The 16858-nt window shown below is 33.6% G+C and overlaps 1 protein-coding gene across 1 annotated transcript in view; it reads right to left on the bottom strand.

Annotated features, from left to right (window-relative positions):
• Positions 1–5061: 5061 nt before the first annotated feature.
• LOC134234219 (sialate:O-sulfotransferase 1-like) overlaps positions 5062–16858 on the bottom strand; it is a 36126-nt gene continuing 24329 nt past the window's right edge. Inside the window, exons 5-6 of the mRNA XM_062716273.1 lie at positions 5567–5697; positions 5062–5226 (exon numbers count right to left, since the gene is read on the bottom strand). Coding sequence (XP_062572257.1) covers positions 5062–5226; positions 5567–5697 — 296 coding nt within the window. The remainder of the gene's footprint in view (positions 5227–5566; positions 5698–16858) is intronic.

Raw genomic sequence — 16858 nt, 5'->3', positions numbered from 1 at the left:
ACGTCAAAGTTGTCTGTTGACATACTGATATTTTGAAAGTACGGAATCAGAACAGCTAGAGTAGGAGAACACAAGAGATTTGATTGATTACTATTTTCTACTCTATGTATAATTGATAATTTATATTCTTCGGAATTATAAAACTATTATGGAATGTTTAGAAGGGAGACATCACCAATAATCATATCGAATCAATCATTTATTTGCCTACATTTTGTTGTATTCATCATCAGTATAACTTTATTATTAAATTTTGTGCTCACCATAATTATTGCACCATTCCTGCGTTTGGCCACAAGATGTAAGTAAAGCAAAATGTAGGTAAAAATAGCTAGACCTGTTTACCTTGCCAACATAAACCCAGTGAGCAGAGTTCATTAACTTTCATGTACAAAAGTCTCTCATTACCGTATAATCCCTATTAACCGCCCCTGCCCCTATAAGCGCCCCCTTAGGTCTTTTTCATTTGTCAGGAAATAAGGGCTCCCTGTACAGTGATTAAAATCAACATGAATCGACATTATCGTTTCAAAAAACTGAAGAAAGTGAAAATGAAACTTGTCTTTTATCCAATTTCTCAGTGGAAAATGAATTTAATTTAACATAATTTTGGTGGATTTTCTTCACTTTAAGTAGAGTTAGACAATATTATAGTTGTTCCTTGTATAAATTTTTTTTCATCAGGTTTTTTTTAAGTTAAAATATGACATTATATATCATAAAGAGAATACCAAAATAATCGCCCCCTTTTTGCAATTTTCTAAGCGCCCGGGGCGGTTAATACCCGGTAGGGATTATACGGTATTTTGAATTAACTGATCCATGCACTTTCCATTTTAAATTTTAAAATCGTCTCCCTTCCTTACGCAACTGTTCTGGAGAAAATTGGCCTGAGAACCAAAGAATTAAATTTATATAGCCTTATCTCACTAAAAATACAGTCAGTAAATACATGTAAAAAGCATTGACAAGTTTAGCAAATTAAAGTTAAAGACATTATGCTTATCATAAAGTTTTGTTGTTAAATAACCATTAAGGTCTTTTACTAGTACATATCCAATTATGAAACATAATTTAAGGTCTAAGGACAAAACAGCCGTGGATTCTATTTTAACCAATTTCTTAAAAAGTACTGGTGGAAAAAAGAATAATATTACTCTATTGACAACAATAAATGATCCCTGAAAGAAAAATAATAAGTTTTGGCATATTTGCATTATATTTTGTGAAAAAATCAGAGAATTCTATATATTGGTCATTTGGGAGCTTACATTTTGGAACGTGTTTATGCTATCTAAGTGCAATAAACAAGCATGTAACAGTCTGTTATAAAATGCAGTGTAACTTTTGTTCCATAAATAGTAGAGGGGTGATATTTGGACACATATATAAGGAGTCTCCATTCTTTATATACTACAAAGGTCAAGGTCATATCCAGAGGTTAAAGGTCAAATATTGTGACGTCATCTACTGAATCTTTCAGTTTTTTTGCCATTGAATTTTGTTTAATTGCCAAAATATCTTAAACCACCGGTTCAATTTTCTTTATTTTTACACATTTTTACACAAAAATTTTATACATTTTCTCTTAAGGTAAGTCACTCGTCATTTAAAAAGCTTTTATTCAAAACTACTTATTAAAATTCAATTTTTATAACATATTTAAATTCTACAATGTAAATTTTTTAAAAAAAACTGCTGAATTTCTTTTGGTGGAGGGATATTTACGAAAATTCTGCAAATCTGCACATTTATAAAATTTGAAATGTACCTTACTTTTAAACCGTTTTGATATTGCTAAAAATATTTAATATAGGTCTTATTTTATATTTTTAGACTAAGGTTTACACCTTGGTCAACAAACTTTTCCAAAAAATGCAAATATATTAAAGAAGTCAAGGTCAAATTTACACCATTTTTTGTGTCACATATTTTGACAAATATTTTAACATCACTATTATTTTAAACTACTTACTTGTGACTGATCCACTCAAGTCGTAAAAAGTTTTTAAGAAAATTTTTTATTGCCTATTAAGTTTTTTAATACCCCAAATATGTTATTTTTTAGTGCAAAAAGGTCACACAATAATTTACGCGCATTAATTTGCAAGATTTGTTTAATGATAAATATTATTCAAACTATTTTACGTAAAATAAGATTATATTTATTGCCATGCTTACATCTAATCAAATATAATAAGGGTTAAAGTAATTAACCAGAGATGAAATTTAAGTGCAAAAAGGTCAACTCAAATGTACCGTAGATCAGTAGGATGCACACTGACCCCCTATTTTCTTTGCGATTTTGAGTTACAATTTATGAGTACTTATCCAAAATATACTTCTCAAAAAATCCTTGATATAACAAATTTCAGGAGTGACTTACCTTAAGAAAACTTAAACTGTCGGATATTTACATGTAAATTTTCAGTTTCTGACACAGTGTATGTTCTATTTTATTTAATATTTTACCCAAATTTTTCAGTATCAATGTGACTTACTGATTTAAAGTAACAAAAAGGTTATCTTTATTTAAAGTATTACACAAATTTGCAATAGATCAATAGAAAATTCTAAAATAAGGCTCATTCTCAAGTCAAATGTCTGATTTCACAATCTTCTTACAGGGGTCTGATAGGCCATATTTCAGACTATGTGGGCAAAAAATGTGCGGTTGAATTTCTTTCATATCATATTTAAAGAGAGATTTTGTATCCAAGAACAAAATATCAAAGTTGCAGAAAAATTGAATTTGAGGAAAAATTTGACCTATCTATTTGGTCCTACCTTAACATATGTGCTGGACTCTGTGGTATGTTTTATTTCATACTCACTGTGATATATCGTATTAACATATGAATGGCAATAACCATTTTTAATTGACAATGCGTCGTTGCTATATCTAAATGATATGTTACACTAATTTTGTTATTGATAGTTGTAATATAAAATTTACGTGGAAAGACCTAATCAACATAAGCATTTCAAGAGGTCTTTCCACAGAAAGGTGAATAAACCTTATAAGAAACAGAATATCAATTGGTGGAAAAGACCTATAATAAATACGGTCATTGTTAATGCGTTTGTAATCAAGTTTTCCCTATAAATATCAATGTAAAAATGCATCATCAATATAAAAAAAGCAGTCCGACGGAATTCAACAACATATGCAAATAATTTCCATTAATTACTTAGACGTTGCGCACGGTGTTAGTGTCAGTTTCAGTAATGTCAAAATGAGTTAAGTTCTAGAAAAATAATTTGACGTTACTTTATTGCTAACATTTTTTATGAAGGAAAAATAAATATCCAGTAAAGTCTCCAATAATATAATAAAGTTAATTGAAACACTTGTAATAAAATTCTCTGCCCTTCTGCTTGCATTTCGGGAGGAAAATATAGGCATGATTTATCTCATTCAATAAAAAGCTTGGTAGAAATAACAACACTTGTTCGACGTCGCGGTTTATAAAGCGTAAACTGCCCCAACCCAGTTTATACCGTATAAAATGGGTAGCTATTAAATTCATTGCTTATAATTTAATTTTCACTTTTGATGTTGATTGTTCTAACAAAGTGACTTTAGTTTGTACAAAATTTGAATGTAACGTCAGGCGGATTGATACGTTTTTGACGTAAGTCATTGTGACGTAGGCAACCCATTTTATACGATATGAAGTAAATTTTTTATCCAATCAAATACAGCGTTACAACCAGAATTAAATTATTTTCAAATAATTTTTTTATTTTTTATACTTTTTATTTTATTGAGATAAATTCAAAACAATTCCATATCATATCAGTAGGCCCTAGAACCTGTCCTTTGTTTTCAGTAAATTGCACGATTGTAGAACTATATGTTGCTGATTTAGCATTGAATTAACTTTTTTCGTTCAAAGTCCCTTTCCCATCTCATCTTTAGCCCCAACCATCACATAGACCCTTACAAACTGAGTACTTTTCTCTACAGTAGATCTAAATATTTCAAACAACTCATGTTTTAAAAAAGAAAGGAATCGAACACCCCCCCCCCCCCCCCCTTCCACCATCACTTTTAGTTCTTTGAAGTGCAATTAAGAGGTTTCCGTTGTATTTATTCAAAGAATATTTCAGTTTTCTCCTCTCTGTCCCCCCTTTTTTATATGCGCTGTAACGTACATGTATGTCTGGTATATCGATAAAGTGTACTAGACTAAGTATACACTGCACATGTTTTGCTTTTATATATTATAAATACAACTTTCAGAACTTAAAAAATATTCTTAAAATTATTCATTATTGGTATATTTTTCTTTCATCCACATCAGGCTTATCAGCAATAAAAGTAAGTTTTTTGGAGAAAAAAAATCTTTTGCGCTTTAAATTACATTTTATGCATTGGACGTAATAACGTCAAAACGCCATATTTTTATGGGTCTGTGACATATTGTGTTGACATTTATTTTTTGTTAGGATTTCGTCACCATTCTATTAAAATTGTGTTGGAATATACTGATAACTTTTTGAAAAGATGCACATTTAATAAAAATCCTCTAATTTTCAATATGTCTACTTTTAATGACTACATATATCCAGCTTTATATCACCACATTTATACAACAATAGTCAGATTTATTACTTTTGGACAATGTGTGACATTTATGCAGGTTTTTTTTTAGGGGTCGTAGGGGGCCTGTATAAGGCCCCATTCCCAATGGTAAAAAGTATGTGTTTTTCCCAATTTCATTGAAGAAAATTCCCAAAAGAGAATCGAAACAAACAAACCAGTTAAAAAATGTTCAAACGCAGTAACATTTTTATCAAAAGTGTTGTTCCAAATAAAAATCTAAAAGGCATTCTCCCAAAACTGATTGACTGAATGCAAAATAAGTCAAAGAAATACTTTGCAAATAAAATATAAACCCTCTTATTTGAATTTATATAGAAAAATATTATATATGATACTTTTCCCAATATCAACCAAATGTCGCTATTTTTCCCAATTGGAAAGGCCCAGGCCCTTGTTTTTAAGACCTAGAAAAAACCCTGTTATGTTGACATTGTAAAAAACTTAGTATAATGTTAGTAGTAATCACCTGAGCTGGGGTATTTCGGGTTTCTGTAAATCAAGAGCCTCCAAGGGCCTCCACAAGCCTCGTTACTTCCCTTACATTTCATCATGCATTCTTTCATTGGTTTACTTATCTTGAACCGCATGGTATTCCCACAATAACACTCATTAGCATGCTGCAATTTAAAAAAAATCATTTAAAATTAAAATATTGTAAAATCACATATTTTCGCGGGGTAAAATTTTCCAGGTTTGAAGAAAAAATATTTGTTTGTGAGGATTGGAATTCGTGGTTGGAAAATGTTTAGTAGTAATGTATAGGAAATTGTACATGTCAAGGAAGTCATGAATTCTTGGGTCTCTCCATACTTATAGAAAATAACGAAAATTAAACCCCCACGAAAATAAGTGAATTCACAGTATCAACTTTATTACGCTTTAGCATTTCATTATTAGTTTGAACACATATATGGAATATCATTTCTATAAAACGTTGAAACAATAAAGGAAAATTACTTGAAGACCGTAAAATTTTTTTTTTTCTCCCGCACATCTTTGTTTACAGCGGCCGACTGTCATGTGTTTACTCAACATTGGTCGTCCAGAAAAAACCCTTCTCTTAGAGTCCTGGTAGCAGCCAAGCATACCTGAAAGAAAAAAATATTAGTTTTAGTCTCCGTAATTTTAAATATTTTTAGCTTCTTTTTCCCCGAGTTTTTCTAACAGCTGCGCTTATCTAAATAAGATTCCTGGTTTACAGGTTCGGGAAAAATTTTTACAGAGCATCAGATTTACCAAAAGACGGCTAGATCGACTTATCAATAATTCAACCTGTCAAGTCGAAATGCCAGAACAAAAAAATGCAAAGAAGAAAAAAATATTAAAACTTTCAAAACCCTACAAGTCGTATTGTTAACTGTTAAGTAGGCCAATACTTGCACTATGTCACTTACGAATTGTAAAAACCAGGGTTTCAGATTGGCATCGGCCATCGGCCATTCGCCGATAAAAATTCAAAATGGCAGGAAAAAATCAAATTTACCTGCCAAAATGGCCTATAAGTTTAACATTGAACAGACATAATGGCCGATTATTTTCTGTATGTAAAGGCCAGTCGTATAGTTTTTCCACCATTCAGATCCGATTGTTTCTTTTACTACTTTCTGCAATTGCAGATTCAATCAGCCATAGGTATTCGGGTATTAGATCTTGACAAAAAATACTCAAATTTTATTTCCAAATCCTTGTGCAAAGAGCATAAAAGTAGTGATAAATGTTTAAAACATCGAAGGAATCCATGCCATGTTGATACTTTTACCGCCATTATTGAATATGGGGTCAGACTAATAACAGGAAACGGACAATAGTGCAAAATTTTACAATACAAAGGAAAACCTTTTTAGTCTAGGCAATCTGTAAACGTAATTATGTACATATAATCAGAAATACAAGTCTGGATAACTATTTTTTAAACTTGTAATCCAAAGAAATATAAATACATGTACATAAAATGAAAGGTAGGACTAATATAAGTAAAATACCCATTGAATGGAAATTAAAAAAAAATCCAATTCCCATTCTTTTTCAATATATTGATTTTGTTTAAAAGAAACAAAATATTATTTTCCACTTTATTAAAAGGAAAATTAATAAACATTATTGAATATTGTGTGTAATTAATTGATTTTTTTGTAAATGTCTGACAGAAATCTGAGTAAGTTTAACTTTTCTATTGGCCTATAATTTTAGGAAGTTTAGGACAGAATGGCCTATAACTTTTCTGGTAAATATGCCATATGTCCTATAGTTACTTATTTCAATCTGAAACCCTGAAAAACATGGCAATATTTATCTTGAATAATACTACTAATAATTATTACATTACACGCATACCCCCCTGTCCCTACCGGCCCTGCAAACCCATCACTAACGTTGCAATATTATCTTTATACTCTGTTCACATGGAGAGTTTAATTCGAAGTAAATTAATGTGAAGTAAATTAATGTGAAGTAAATTAATTCGAATTAAAATAATGTGAATTAAATTGCGTTCACACAACAGCTACAGCGAATTAAACTTATGCGAATCAAAATTTTATTCTACAAAAATGCTACTCAGTAAGGCTATTATGACGTCATTTGTAAACCACGTCATTTATGCAGAGCCATCCATTTGATATAACAATCATAATGGCTACAGGTATGCATTTAGTGATTATCATACTTTTCCTTGATTTTTTAACCAAATATAGCACAGATACCTATATCTAACCACCAAAATGTGTCCTGTGACTTATGCCCTGTTCACACGGAGAGTTTAATTTGCAGTAAATTAATGCAAAGTAAACTACTGCCAATTAAACTAATGCAAATTAAATTACGTTCACATGACAGCTAATGCGAAATAAACTAATGCGAATTAAAACTTTACTTCTGCAGCCCGGCTATTAAATGTATGACACCATTTGCAAATCACATCACCTTCATTAGAAGCAGATCCATTTGACATAATGTCACAGTGTCTGTACACACATTCTAATGATTAACAAAAGTTTCCTTAGTTTTTCACTCAAAAATAGCGCAAGTACCTATAGCTGACCATCGGCAAGTGGTATTTGACTAAATTTTGCCATTAAGCATGCGTCGGAATTTAATTCCAATTAGCTTCGCTTAGCATTCACACGGAGCTAATGTTAAGTAATTTAATGTGCAGTAAACTAATTCGAATTAAACTAATTCGCATTAAATTCTCCGTGTGAACGCTAAGCGAAGCTAATTCGCATTAACTTTACGTTTAATTCGAATTAATACCCTGTTTACACGACGAGTTTAATTCGCAGTAAATAAATGCGAAGTAAACTAATGCGAATCAAATTAATGCAAATAATGCCCTGTTCACACGTCGAGTTTAATTTGCAGTAAATTAATGCGAAGTAAACTAATGCAAATAAAAATAATGCGAATTAAATTGCATTCACACGAAAGCTAATGCGAAGTAAACTAATGCGAATTAAAATTCTACTTCTACAGCCAGGCGGCAGTAAGGCTATTATGACGTCATTTGCAAATCACGTCACCTTATGCAGGAGCAGATGCATTTGACATAATGTTACAGTGTCTATACACACATTTTAGTGATTAACACGATTTTCCTTAGTTTTTCACTCAAAAATAGCACAAATACTTGAAGGTGACCACGGGCATGTGTCATTTGACCTAATTTTGCCATTATGCATGCTTCAAAATTTAATTCGAATTAGCTTCGCTTAGCGTTCACACTGAGCTAATGCGAAGTAATTTAATGCGCAGTAAACTAATTCGAATAAAACTAATTCGCATTCAATTTTCCGTGTGAACGCTAAGTGAAGCTAATTCACAGTAACTTTACGTTTAATTCGAATTAAATTCTCCGTGTGAACAGGGCATTAAATTGCGTTCAAATGACAGCTAATGCGAAGTAAATTAATGCGAATTAAAATTTTTCTTCTACAGTCAGGCGTTAGTAAGTCTATTATGACGTCATTTGTAAATCACGTCATGTATGCAGAGTCATCCTTTGATACATCATGTAGTGACTACAGGTATTCATTGATTTTAGTGATTAACATATTTTCCCTCAATTTTTTAACCAAATATAGCACAAATACCTATATATAACCACAAACACGTGTCCTGTGACATAATTCTGGCCTTACGCATGCCTCAAAATTTAATTCGAATTAGCTTCGCTTAGCGTTCACACGGAGCTAATGCGAAGTAATTTAATGCGCAGTAAACTAATTCGAAGTAAATTAATGCCCTGTTCTCACGACATGTTTAATTCGCAGAAAATTAATGCGAAGTAAACTAATGCGAATCAAACTAATGCGAATTAAATTGCATTCACACGACAGTTAATGCGAAGTAAACTAATGCAAATTAAAATTTTACTTTGACAGTCAGGCGTGAGGAAGGCTATTATGACGTCATTTGCAAATCACGTCACCTTATGCAGAAGGAAATGCATTTGACATCATGTCACAGTGTCTGGAGATATATTTTAGTGATTAACAATTTTTCCTAGTTTTTCACTCAAAAATAGCACAAGTACTTAAAGCTGACCACCGACATGACGCATTTGACTTAATTTTGCCATTATGCATGCCCCAAAATTTAATTTGAATTAGCTTCGCTTAGCGTTCACACGGAGCTAATTTGAAGTAATTTAATACGCAGTAAACTAATGCGAAGTAAACTAATTCGCATTAAATTTTCCGTGTGAACGCTAAGCGAAGCTAATTCGCAGTAAACTTACGTTTCATCGAATTAAACTCTCCGTGTGAACAGGGCATAATTTGCATTAAATTCTCCGAATGAACGCTAAGCAAAGCTAATTCGCAGTAACTTTACGTTTAATTCGAATTAAACTCTCCATGTGAACAGGGCATGAATTCTCTGTGTGAATAGGGCATTAATTTTGGCCCTATAAATTTGTCAAAATTTAATTCGAATTAGCTTCGCTTAGCTTTCACACTGAGCTAATGCGAATAAATTTATGCCCTGTTCACACAGCGAGTTTAATTCGCAGTTAATTAATGCAAAGTAAACTAATGCGAATCAAACTAATCCAAATTAAATCGCGTTCACACGACAGCTAATGCGAAGTAAACTAATGCGATTTAAAATTCTACTTCTACGGCCAGGCGTCAGTAAGGTTATTTTGAAGTCATTACAAATTACATCACCTAATGCAAGAGCAGATGCATTTGACATATAAATGTATTTTCACTATATAATCAATAGAGCAACACCCTAACACCAGAAGCCCTGACCCTGGAGCAATAAAATTCACAATTTTAGAAGAGACACTCTTGCTCATCATAACTATGTACTTAGTTTATTTAATACCTAGGAGCAGAGAAGAAGATTATCAAAGATTTAATGCATTTTCACTATATAATCAATAGAGCCCCGTCCTAACACCAGAACCCCTGACCCTGGAGCCATAAAATTCAAAATTTTGGTAGAAGCACTCTTGCTCATCATAACTATGTACTTAATTAGTTTATTTAATACTCAGGAGTAGAGAAGAAGATTTTCAAAGAAATAATGCATTTTCACTAAATAATCAATAGAGCCCCACCTTAACACTAGAAGCCCTGACCCTGCATGGGGCCATAAAATTCACAATTTTGGTTGAGGCACTCTTGCTCTTCATAAGTTAACAATGTACTTAGTTTAATTAATACCTAGGAGCAGAGAAGAAGATCATCAAAGAATTAATGTATTTTCACTATATAATCAATAGAGCCACACCCTAACACCAGAAGCCCTGACCCCGGAGGGGTACCTGTAAAGTGCGAAACGAAATAGAAACGAAACGAAACGAACTGAAACGAAACGAAATCTGCCAAAACGAAACGAAATCTACCGAAACGAAACGAAACCTACCGAAACGAAATGAAATCAAGACGAAACCAAACGAAATCAAAACGAAACCTGCCGAAACGAAACGAAACAAAACTTTCAGAATGTTTACATGGTCTATTTTTACTCCATATGAAATTTATATAGTTCAAGCACCACAGGCAATTGTTTCGCTTCAAGTTCCTACACAGGCGTCGGAAGGAAATTGAAAGTTGGGGGGGGGGGGGGGGCTTAACAAACAACAAAGGTAAACCCCAGTTTTCAATGCCTATGTAATATATATCTTTGCAAGAAAGTGGGGATGGGGCTAAACCCCCCCCCTCCCCGCCATAGGCGCTTGGTTACAGGATGGTGTATTTTGTGTTTTATGTATTTTTCTAGGTGTGTCTGAATACCCTCATCAAAATAAAAACAAGAAAACATTGATGTAACCATCAATTGTCGCCCGGGAAATAAATAAAGTAAACAATGGATATGAGTCTTGATCATCAAACCGCTTCCATATGTGTGAAAAAGGCATGCGTCTAAATGATGGAGACGATAGTCGAGAATATTTTGAAAACTTATAGTCGGATGAAAATCGAACAAAAACGATTCCCTTTTTAAACTTTATCAATTCCTCAAGTAAATGTTGTCTGCATAATATATAAATTGAAACCAGACACATGCATCACATATAGATTCAAAAATATAGTTCACTTTAAGAATACAAAACACGAACTGCGTAGAGTACGTTTTTATGCGATAAGTAAAATTTGATATTCTAAAAAAGGGGACCTGTCGTTTTTTGTTGGTAAATGATAAGCAACTTTATATATTAAATATGAAAAACATATATATTTTTACAGATTCACTTTATGAAAGTAAATATATTATGAATCTCATAATTATAAAGGAAAAAAAACCATTCTGATTAACAATCTTTTTAATGTTTAGAAAACCTTTAATTCTGAATAACTTCTCCCACCTCAATCTCCATAAACCAACACTTAAACTTATATGTATAGAGCAGCCCGGTCCTCCGGGCTGCAATAAAAATTCGCCGAAATTAGCACGTTTTAAAAATGTCATATTTACTCTTTTTATATACAGTAAATATGACATTTTTAAAACGTACTAATTTCGGCGAATTTTTATTTTAATATTTTGAAGAGGGTATTCAGACACACCTAGAAAAATACATAATACACAAAATACACCTTCCTGTAACCAAGCGCCTATGCTCCCCGCCGCTTCCGACATCTATGTCATATTTTGTTGATATCTTACTGAATAATTTACCTATTTAAAAAATGACATCGTTTGCTACGAGAGATTTTTTTCTTGTCAGTTAATTCGTTTAAGACGTTTATGGTCGAGCCTCTTTATTGCAAACCACTCCTTTCTTCCTCCAAAATTACCTCGATAAAAATAGGACAGTATGTACGTAGAAAGGATGCACAAGATTCCGGTTGGAGATACATGTATAATTGAACAAAAAAAACCAGACACCTTGGAATGGAATACTTAATACTCTAAGTCTCTGGTTTATCCTATGTTTTAAGACATTCGCAATACAACAGTACAGTGACTTTATTTCGACCCGTACATAAACGAGCCTTTACATGTAACTCATCAATTTTGATAGATATGTTGAATCTAAATAAATAACGACTGAAAATAAGAGTAAGATATAAAAATTAGAAAATAATGCACATATTGAAACTATACATGCATAGTATGCTCGTGCATATTTGCAGCTTGTAAACATGTAAATGCATCATTAGACTGAGAAGGGAGCATAATTTATCGGTAATTAAATTTTATATTAACAAGTGCTTGAAGTATATAAATTTTATTTGAAGTTAAAAAACATAGGTAATCAGAGATTACAGAGCTCACCTCAACGAATGTTGTCTTTAAGTAAGGCAAAGTCACACAATTAACCAACAAAAAGTATACATTCCAAAAATGAAAATATTTTTAAAAGCAATTTTGATCTGATACTTTGAAATAGACCTACATAAAAAATTTAAACTACTTCTTCTTCATGAAAATGTAATGAAAATCCAGCATCTGAAGCAAATTTGAGAGTTTTCATCTCTTGATGCAGCATTTGTGCAAGTTTGGTTTATACAATGTTATATAAGCCTTATAGTTTTTGGTAATAGACCTGCAACCATAACTTTTACCTTGTCTATTATCTGAAAAATGTATGTCCAATTCAGCATCCGAAGCAAGTCCATTAGTATGCATCCTTAGATGTATCATCCATGCAAGTTTGCTCATTATAGGGCTCATAGTTTATTGGAAATGAAACATGCATCAAAACTAACATTTTCACTCATCCACAAAAAGTAGGTCAGATTCAGCTTCTGAAGCAAGCCTGGAAGTATGCATCCTTAGATGTATCATCTATGCAAGACTGGTCATTAAAGAACTCATAGTTCCTTGGAAATGAAACCTGCACCAAAAACTTTTAACTATTCACTCAACCGGAAAATGTAGGTCAGATTCAGCATCCGAAGCAAGCCTGGTAGTGTGCATCCTTAGATGTATCATCCATGCAAGTTTGGTCAACATAGGGCTTAAAGTTACTTGCAAATGAAACCTGCACCAAAAACATTAACCTGTTCGCTCAACTGGAAAATGTAGGTCAGATTCAGCATCCGAAGCAAGCCCAGTAGTATGCATCCTTAGATGTATCATCCATGCAAGTTTGGTCAACATAGGGCTTATAGTTACTTGGAATAGAAACCTACACCAAAAACTTTAACCTGTTCACTCAACCGGAAAATGTAGGTCAGATTCAGCATCCGAAGCAAGCCTGGTAGTATATATAAATTGAAACCAGCATCCTTAGATGTATCATCCATGCAAGTTTGGTCAACATAGGGCTTATAGTTACTTGGAAATGAAACCTGCACCAAAAACTTTAACCTGTTCACTCAACCGGAAAATGTAGGTCAGATTCAGCATCCGAAGCAAGCCCGGTAGTATGCATCCTTAGATGTATCATCCATGCAAGTTTGGTCAACATAGGCCTTATAGTTACTTGGAAATGAAACCCACACCAACCAGAAGTCTCTGTCGAGACTGAAGCTCTACTGGTTTGTACTTATAACAAAGGAAGAGAAGAGTACTTAAGCAGCTGGGATTTGAAACTTTACAACAGCAATATATAGAATAATGATCGTTGATAAAGTCTCTTTATGTTCTTAGTGTAGACTACTTGTGTGCCAAGTTATATTGAAATCAGACCAAAACTGTAGGAGGAGTAGCATTTTGAAACAATTTTACAGACATTTCAATTTTTAGTAACCACAGCAACACAGTTCATCAAAATTAAAATTTGATACACAGAATTATGTATCTTAGTGAATTCTACTTGTGTGCCAAGTTATATTGAAATCAGACCAAAACTGTAGGAGGAGTAGCATTTTGAAACAATTTTACAGATATTTCTATTTTTAGTAACCACGGCAACACTGTTCATCTAAATCAAAAACCGATACACAGATTTATGTATCTTAGTGTATTCTACTTGTGTGCCAAATTATACTGAAATCAGACCAAAACTGTAGGAGGAGTAGCATTTTGAAAGAATTTCACAGAAATTTCTATTTTTAGTAACCACGGCAACACCGTTCATCGAAATCAAAAACCGATATACAGAATTATGTATCTTAGTGTATTCTACTTGTGTGCCAAGTTATACTGAAATCAGACCAAAACTGTAGGAGGAGTAGCATTTTGAAAGAATTTCACAGAAATTTCTATTTTTAGTAACCATGGCAACACCGTTCATTGAAATCAAAAACCGATACACAGAATTATGTATCTTAGTGTATTCTACTTGTGTGCCAAGTTATACTGAAATCAGACCAAAACTGTAGGAGGAGTAGCATTTTGAAAGAATTTCACAGAAATTTCTATTTTTAGTAACCACGGCAACACCGTTCATCGAAATCAAAAACCGATACACAGAATTATGTATCTTAGTGTAGTCTACTTGTGTGCCAAGTTATACTGAAATCAGACTAAAACTGTAGGAGGAGTAGCATTTTGAAAGAATTTCACAGAAATTTCTATTTTTAGTAACCACGGCAACACCGTTCATCGAAATCAAAAACCGATACACAGAATTATGTATCTTAGTGTATTCTACTTGTGTGCCAAGTTATACTGAAATCAGACCAAAACTGTAGGAGGAGTAGCATTTTGAAAGAATTTCACAGAAATTTCTATTTTTAGTAACCACGGCAACACCGTTCATCGAAATCAAAAACCGATACACAGAATTATGTATCTTAGTGTAGTCTACTTTTGTGCCAAGTTATACTGAAATCAGACCAAAACTGTAGGAGGAGTAGCATTTTGAAAAATTGTTTACAGACAGACGGACAGACGGACAGACAGACAACAGACGGACAGACGGACGCCGGACGCATTACTATCGCATAAGCTCTTCTGGTCTCTGACCAGTAGAGCTAAAAACTGCACCAAAAATGTTAACCTGCTCCAAAAACATTAACCTGGTAATTCCTTTGCTGAAATTGCAGCATCTGAAACTTTGTCTGGTACAATAAAACACACTAAAACCATTTTCCATGCATGTCTAATCAGTATAGGACACAGAAGTAATTAAAAAGAAAACTGCTCCAAAAAACTTAACCTTAACCTGGGACGCTGACGCCGACACCGACACCAACGCCGACACCACCGCCGACGCCGAGGGTATCACATAAGCTCCCCCCAACTTCGTTGAGGTGAGCTAAAAAGTCCACATGTAGTTACACATTTATAATTATATACATGTACCTTGATTTAAAAAAAAACAAAACATTTTGAAAGTTTTGTTTCGTTTCGTTTCGGCAGGTTTCGTTTCGTTTCAGTTCGTTTCATTTCGTTTCGTTTCTATTTCGTTTCGCACTTTACAGGTACCCGACCCCGGAGCAATAAACATAGGTAATCAGAGATTACAGAGCTCACCTCAACGAATGTTGTCTTTAAGTAAGGCAAAGTCACACAATTCAATAAAAAAAAGTGTACATCCCAAAATGAAAATATTTATGCAATTTTGACATGATACTTTGGAATAGAGCTGTATAAAAACTTCAAACTAGTTCTTTTTCATGCAGCATCTGAAGCAAATTTGAGAGTTTTCATCCCTTGATGCATCATTTGTGCAAGTTTGGTTTACACAATGTTATATATAAGCCTTATAGTTTTTTGGTAATAGACCTGCACCCATAACTTTTACCTGGTCCATTATCTGAAAAATGTATGTCTAATTTAGTATCCAAAGCAAGTCCATTAGTTTGCATCCTAAGATGTATTGTCCATGCAAGTTTGCTCATTATAGGGCTCATAGTTACTTGGAAATGAAACCTGCACCAAAAACTTTAACCTGTTCACTCAATCGGAAAATGTAGGTCAGATTCAGCATCCGAAGCAAGCCTGGTAGCATGCATCCTTAGATGTACCATCCATGCAAGTTTGGTCATAATAGGGCTCAAAGTACCTTGGAAATGAAAACTGCACCTAAAACTTTAACCTGTTCACTCAACCGGAAAATGTGGGTCAGATTCAGCATCCAAAGCAAGCCCGGTATTGTGCATCCTTAGATGTATCATCCATGCAAGTTTGGTCATTATAGTGCTCATAGTTACTTGGAAAGGAGATTTGCACCAAACACTTTAACCTGTTCACTCAACCGGAAAATGTAGGTCAGATTCAGTTTCCGAAGCAAGCCCGGTAGTGTGCATCCTTAGATGTATCATCCATGAAAGTTTGGTCAACATAGGACTTATAGTTACCGGGTACTTGTAAATGAGACCTGCACCAAAAACCTTCACCTGTTCACTCAACCGGAAAATGTAGGTCAGATTCAGCATCCGAATCAAACCCGGTAGTGTACATCCTTAGATGTATCATCCATGTAAGTTTGGTTAACATAGGGCTTATAGTTCCTTGGAAATGACAGCAACACCAAAAACTGCACCAAAAATGTTAACCTGCTCCAAAAACCTTAACCTGGTCATTCCTTTGCTGAAATTGCAGCATCTGAAACTTTGACTAGTACAATGAAACACACTAGAAGCATATTCCATGCATGTCTAATCAATATAGGACACAGAAGTACTTTAAAAGAAAACTGCTCCAAAAAACTTAACCTGGGACGCCGACGGGGACGCCGAGGGTATTACATAAGCTCCCCCAACTTCGTTGAGGTGAGCTAAAAATCACAATTTTGGAAGAGGCACTCTTGCTTATAATAACTATGTACTTAGTTTATTTAATACCTAGGAGCAGAGAAGAAGATTTTCGAATCCCACTGTGGGACGTGGAGGCCGGTCCTTCGGGTGAGACCGTAAAAACCGAGGCCCAGTGTCGCAGTAGGTGCTGGCACGAAAAAGATCC

This window comes from Saccostrea cucullata, unplaced genomic scaffold, assembly GCF_032062105.1.
Source record: "Saccostrea cucullata isolate Sc308-1 unplaced genomic scaffold, CSIRO_AGI_Scuc_v1 ctg3932, whole genome shotgun sequence".
NCBI classification, from domain to species: Eukaryota; Metazoa; Mollusca; class Bivalvia; order Ostreida; family Ostreidae; genus Saccostrea; species Saccostrea cuccullata.
Note: the sequence above shows the minus strand (reverse complement) of the source record. Positions and strands in the feature narration are given on the sequence as shown.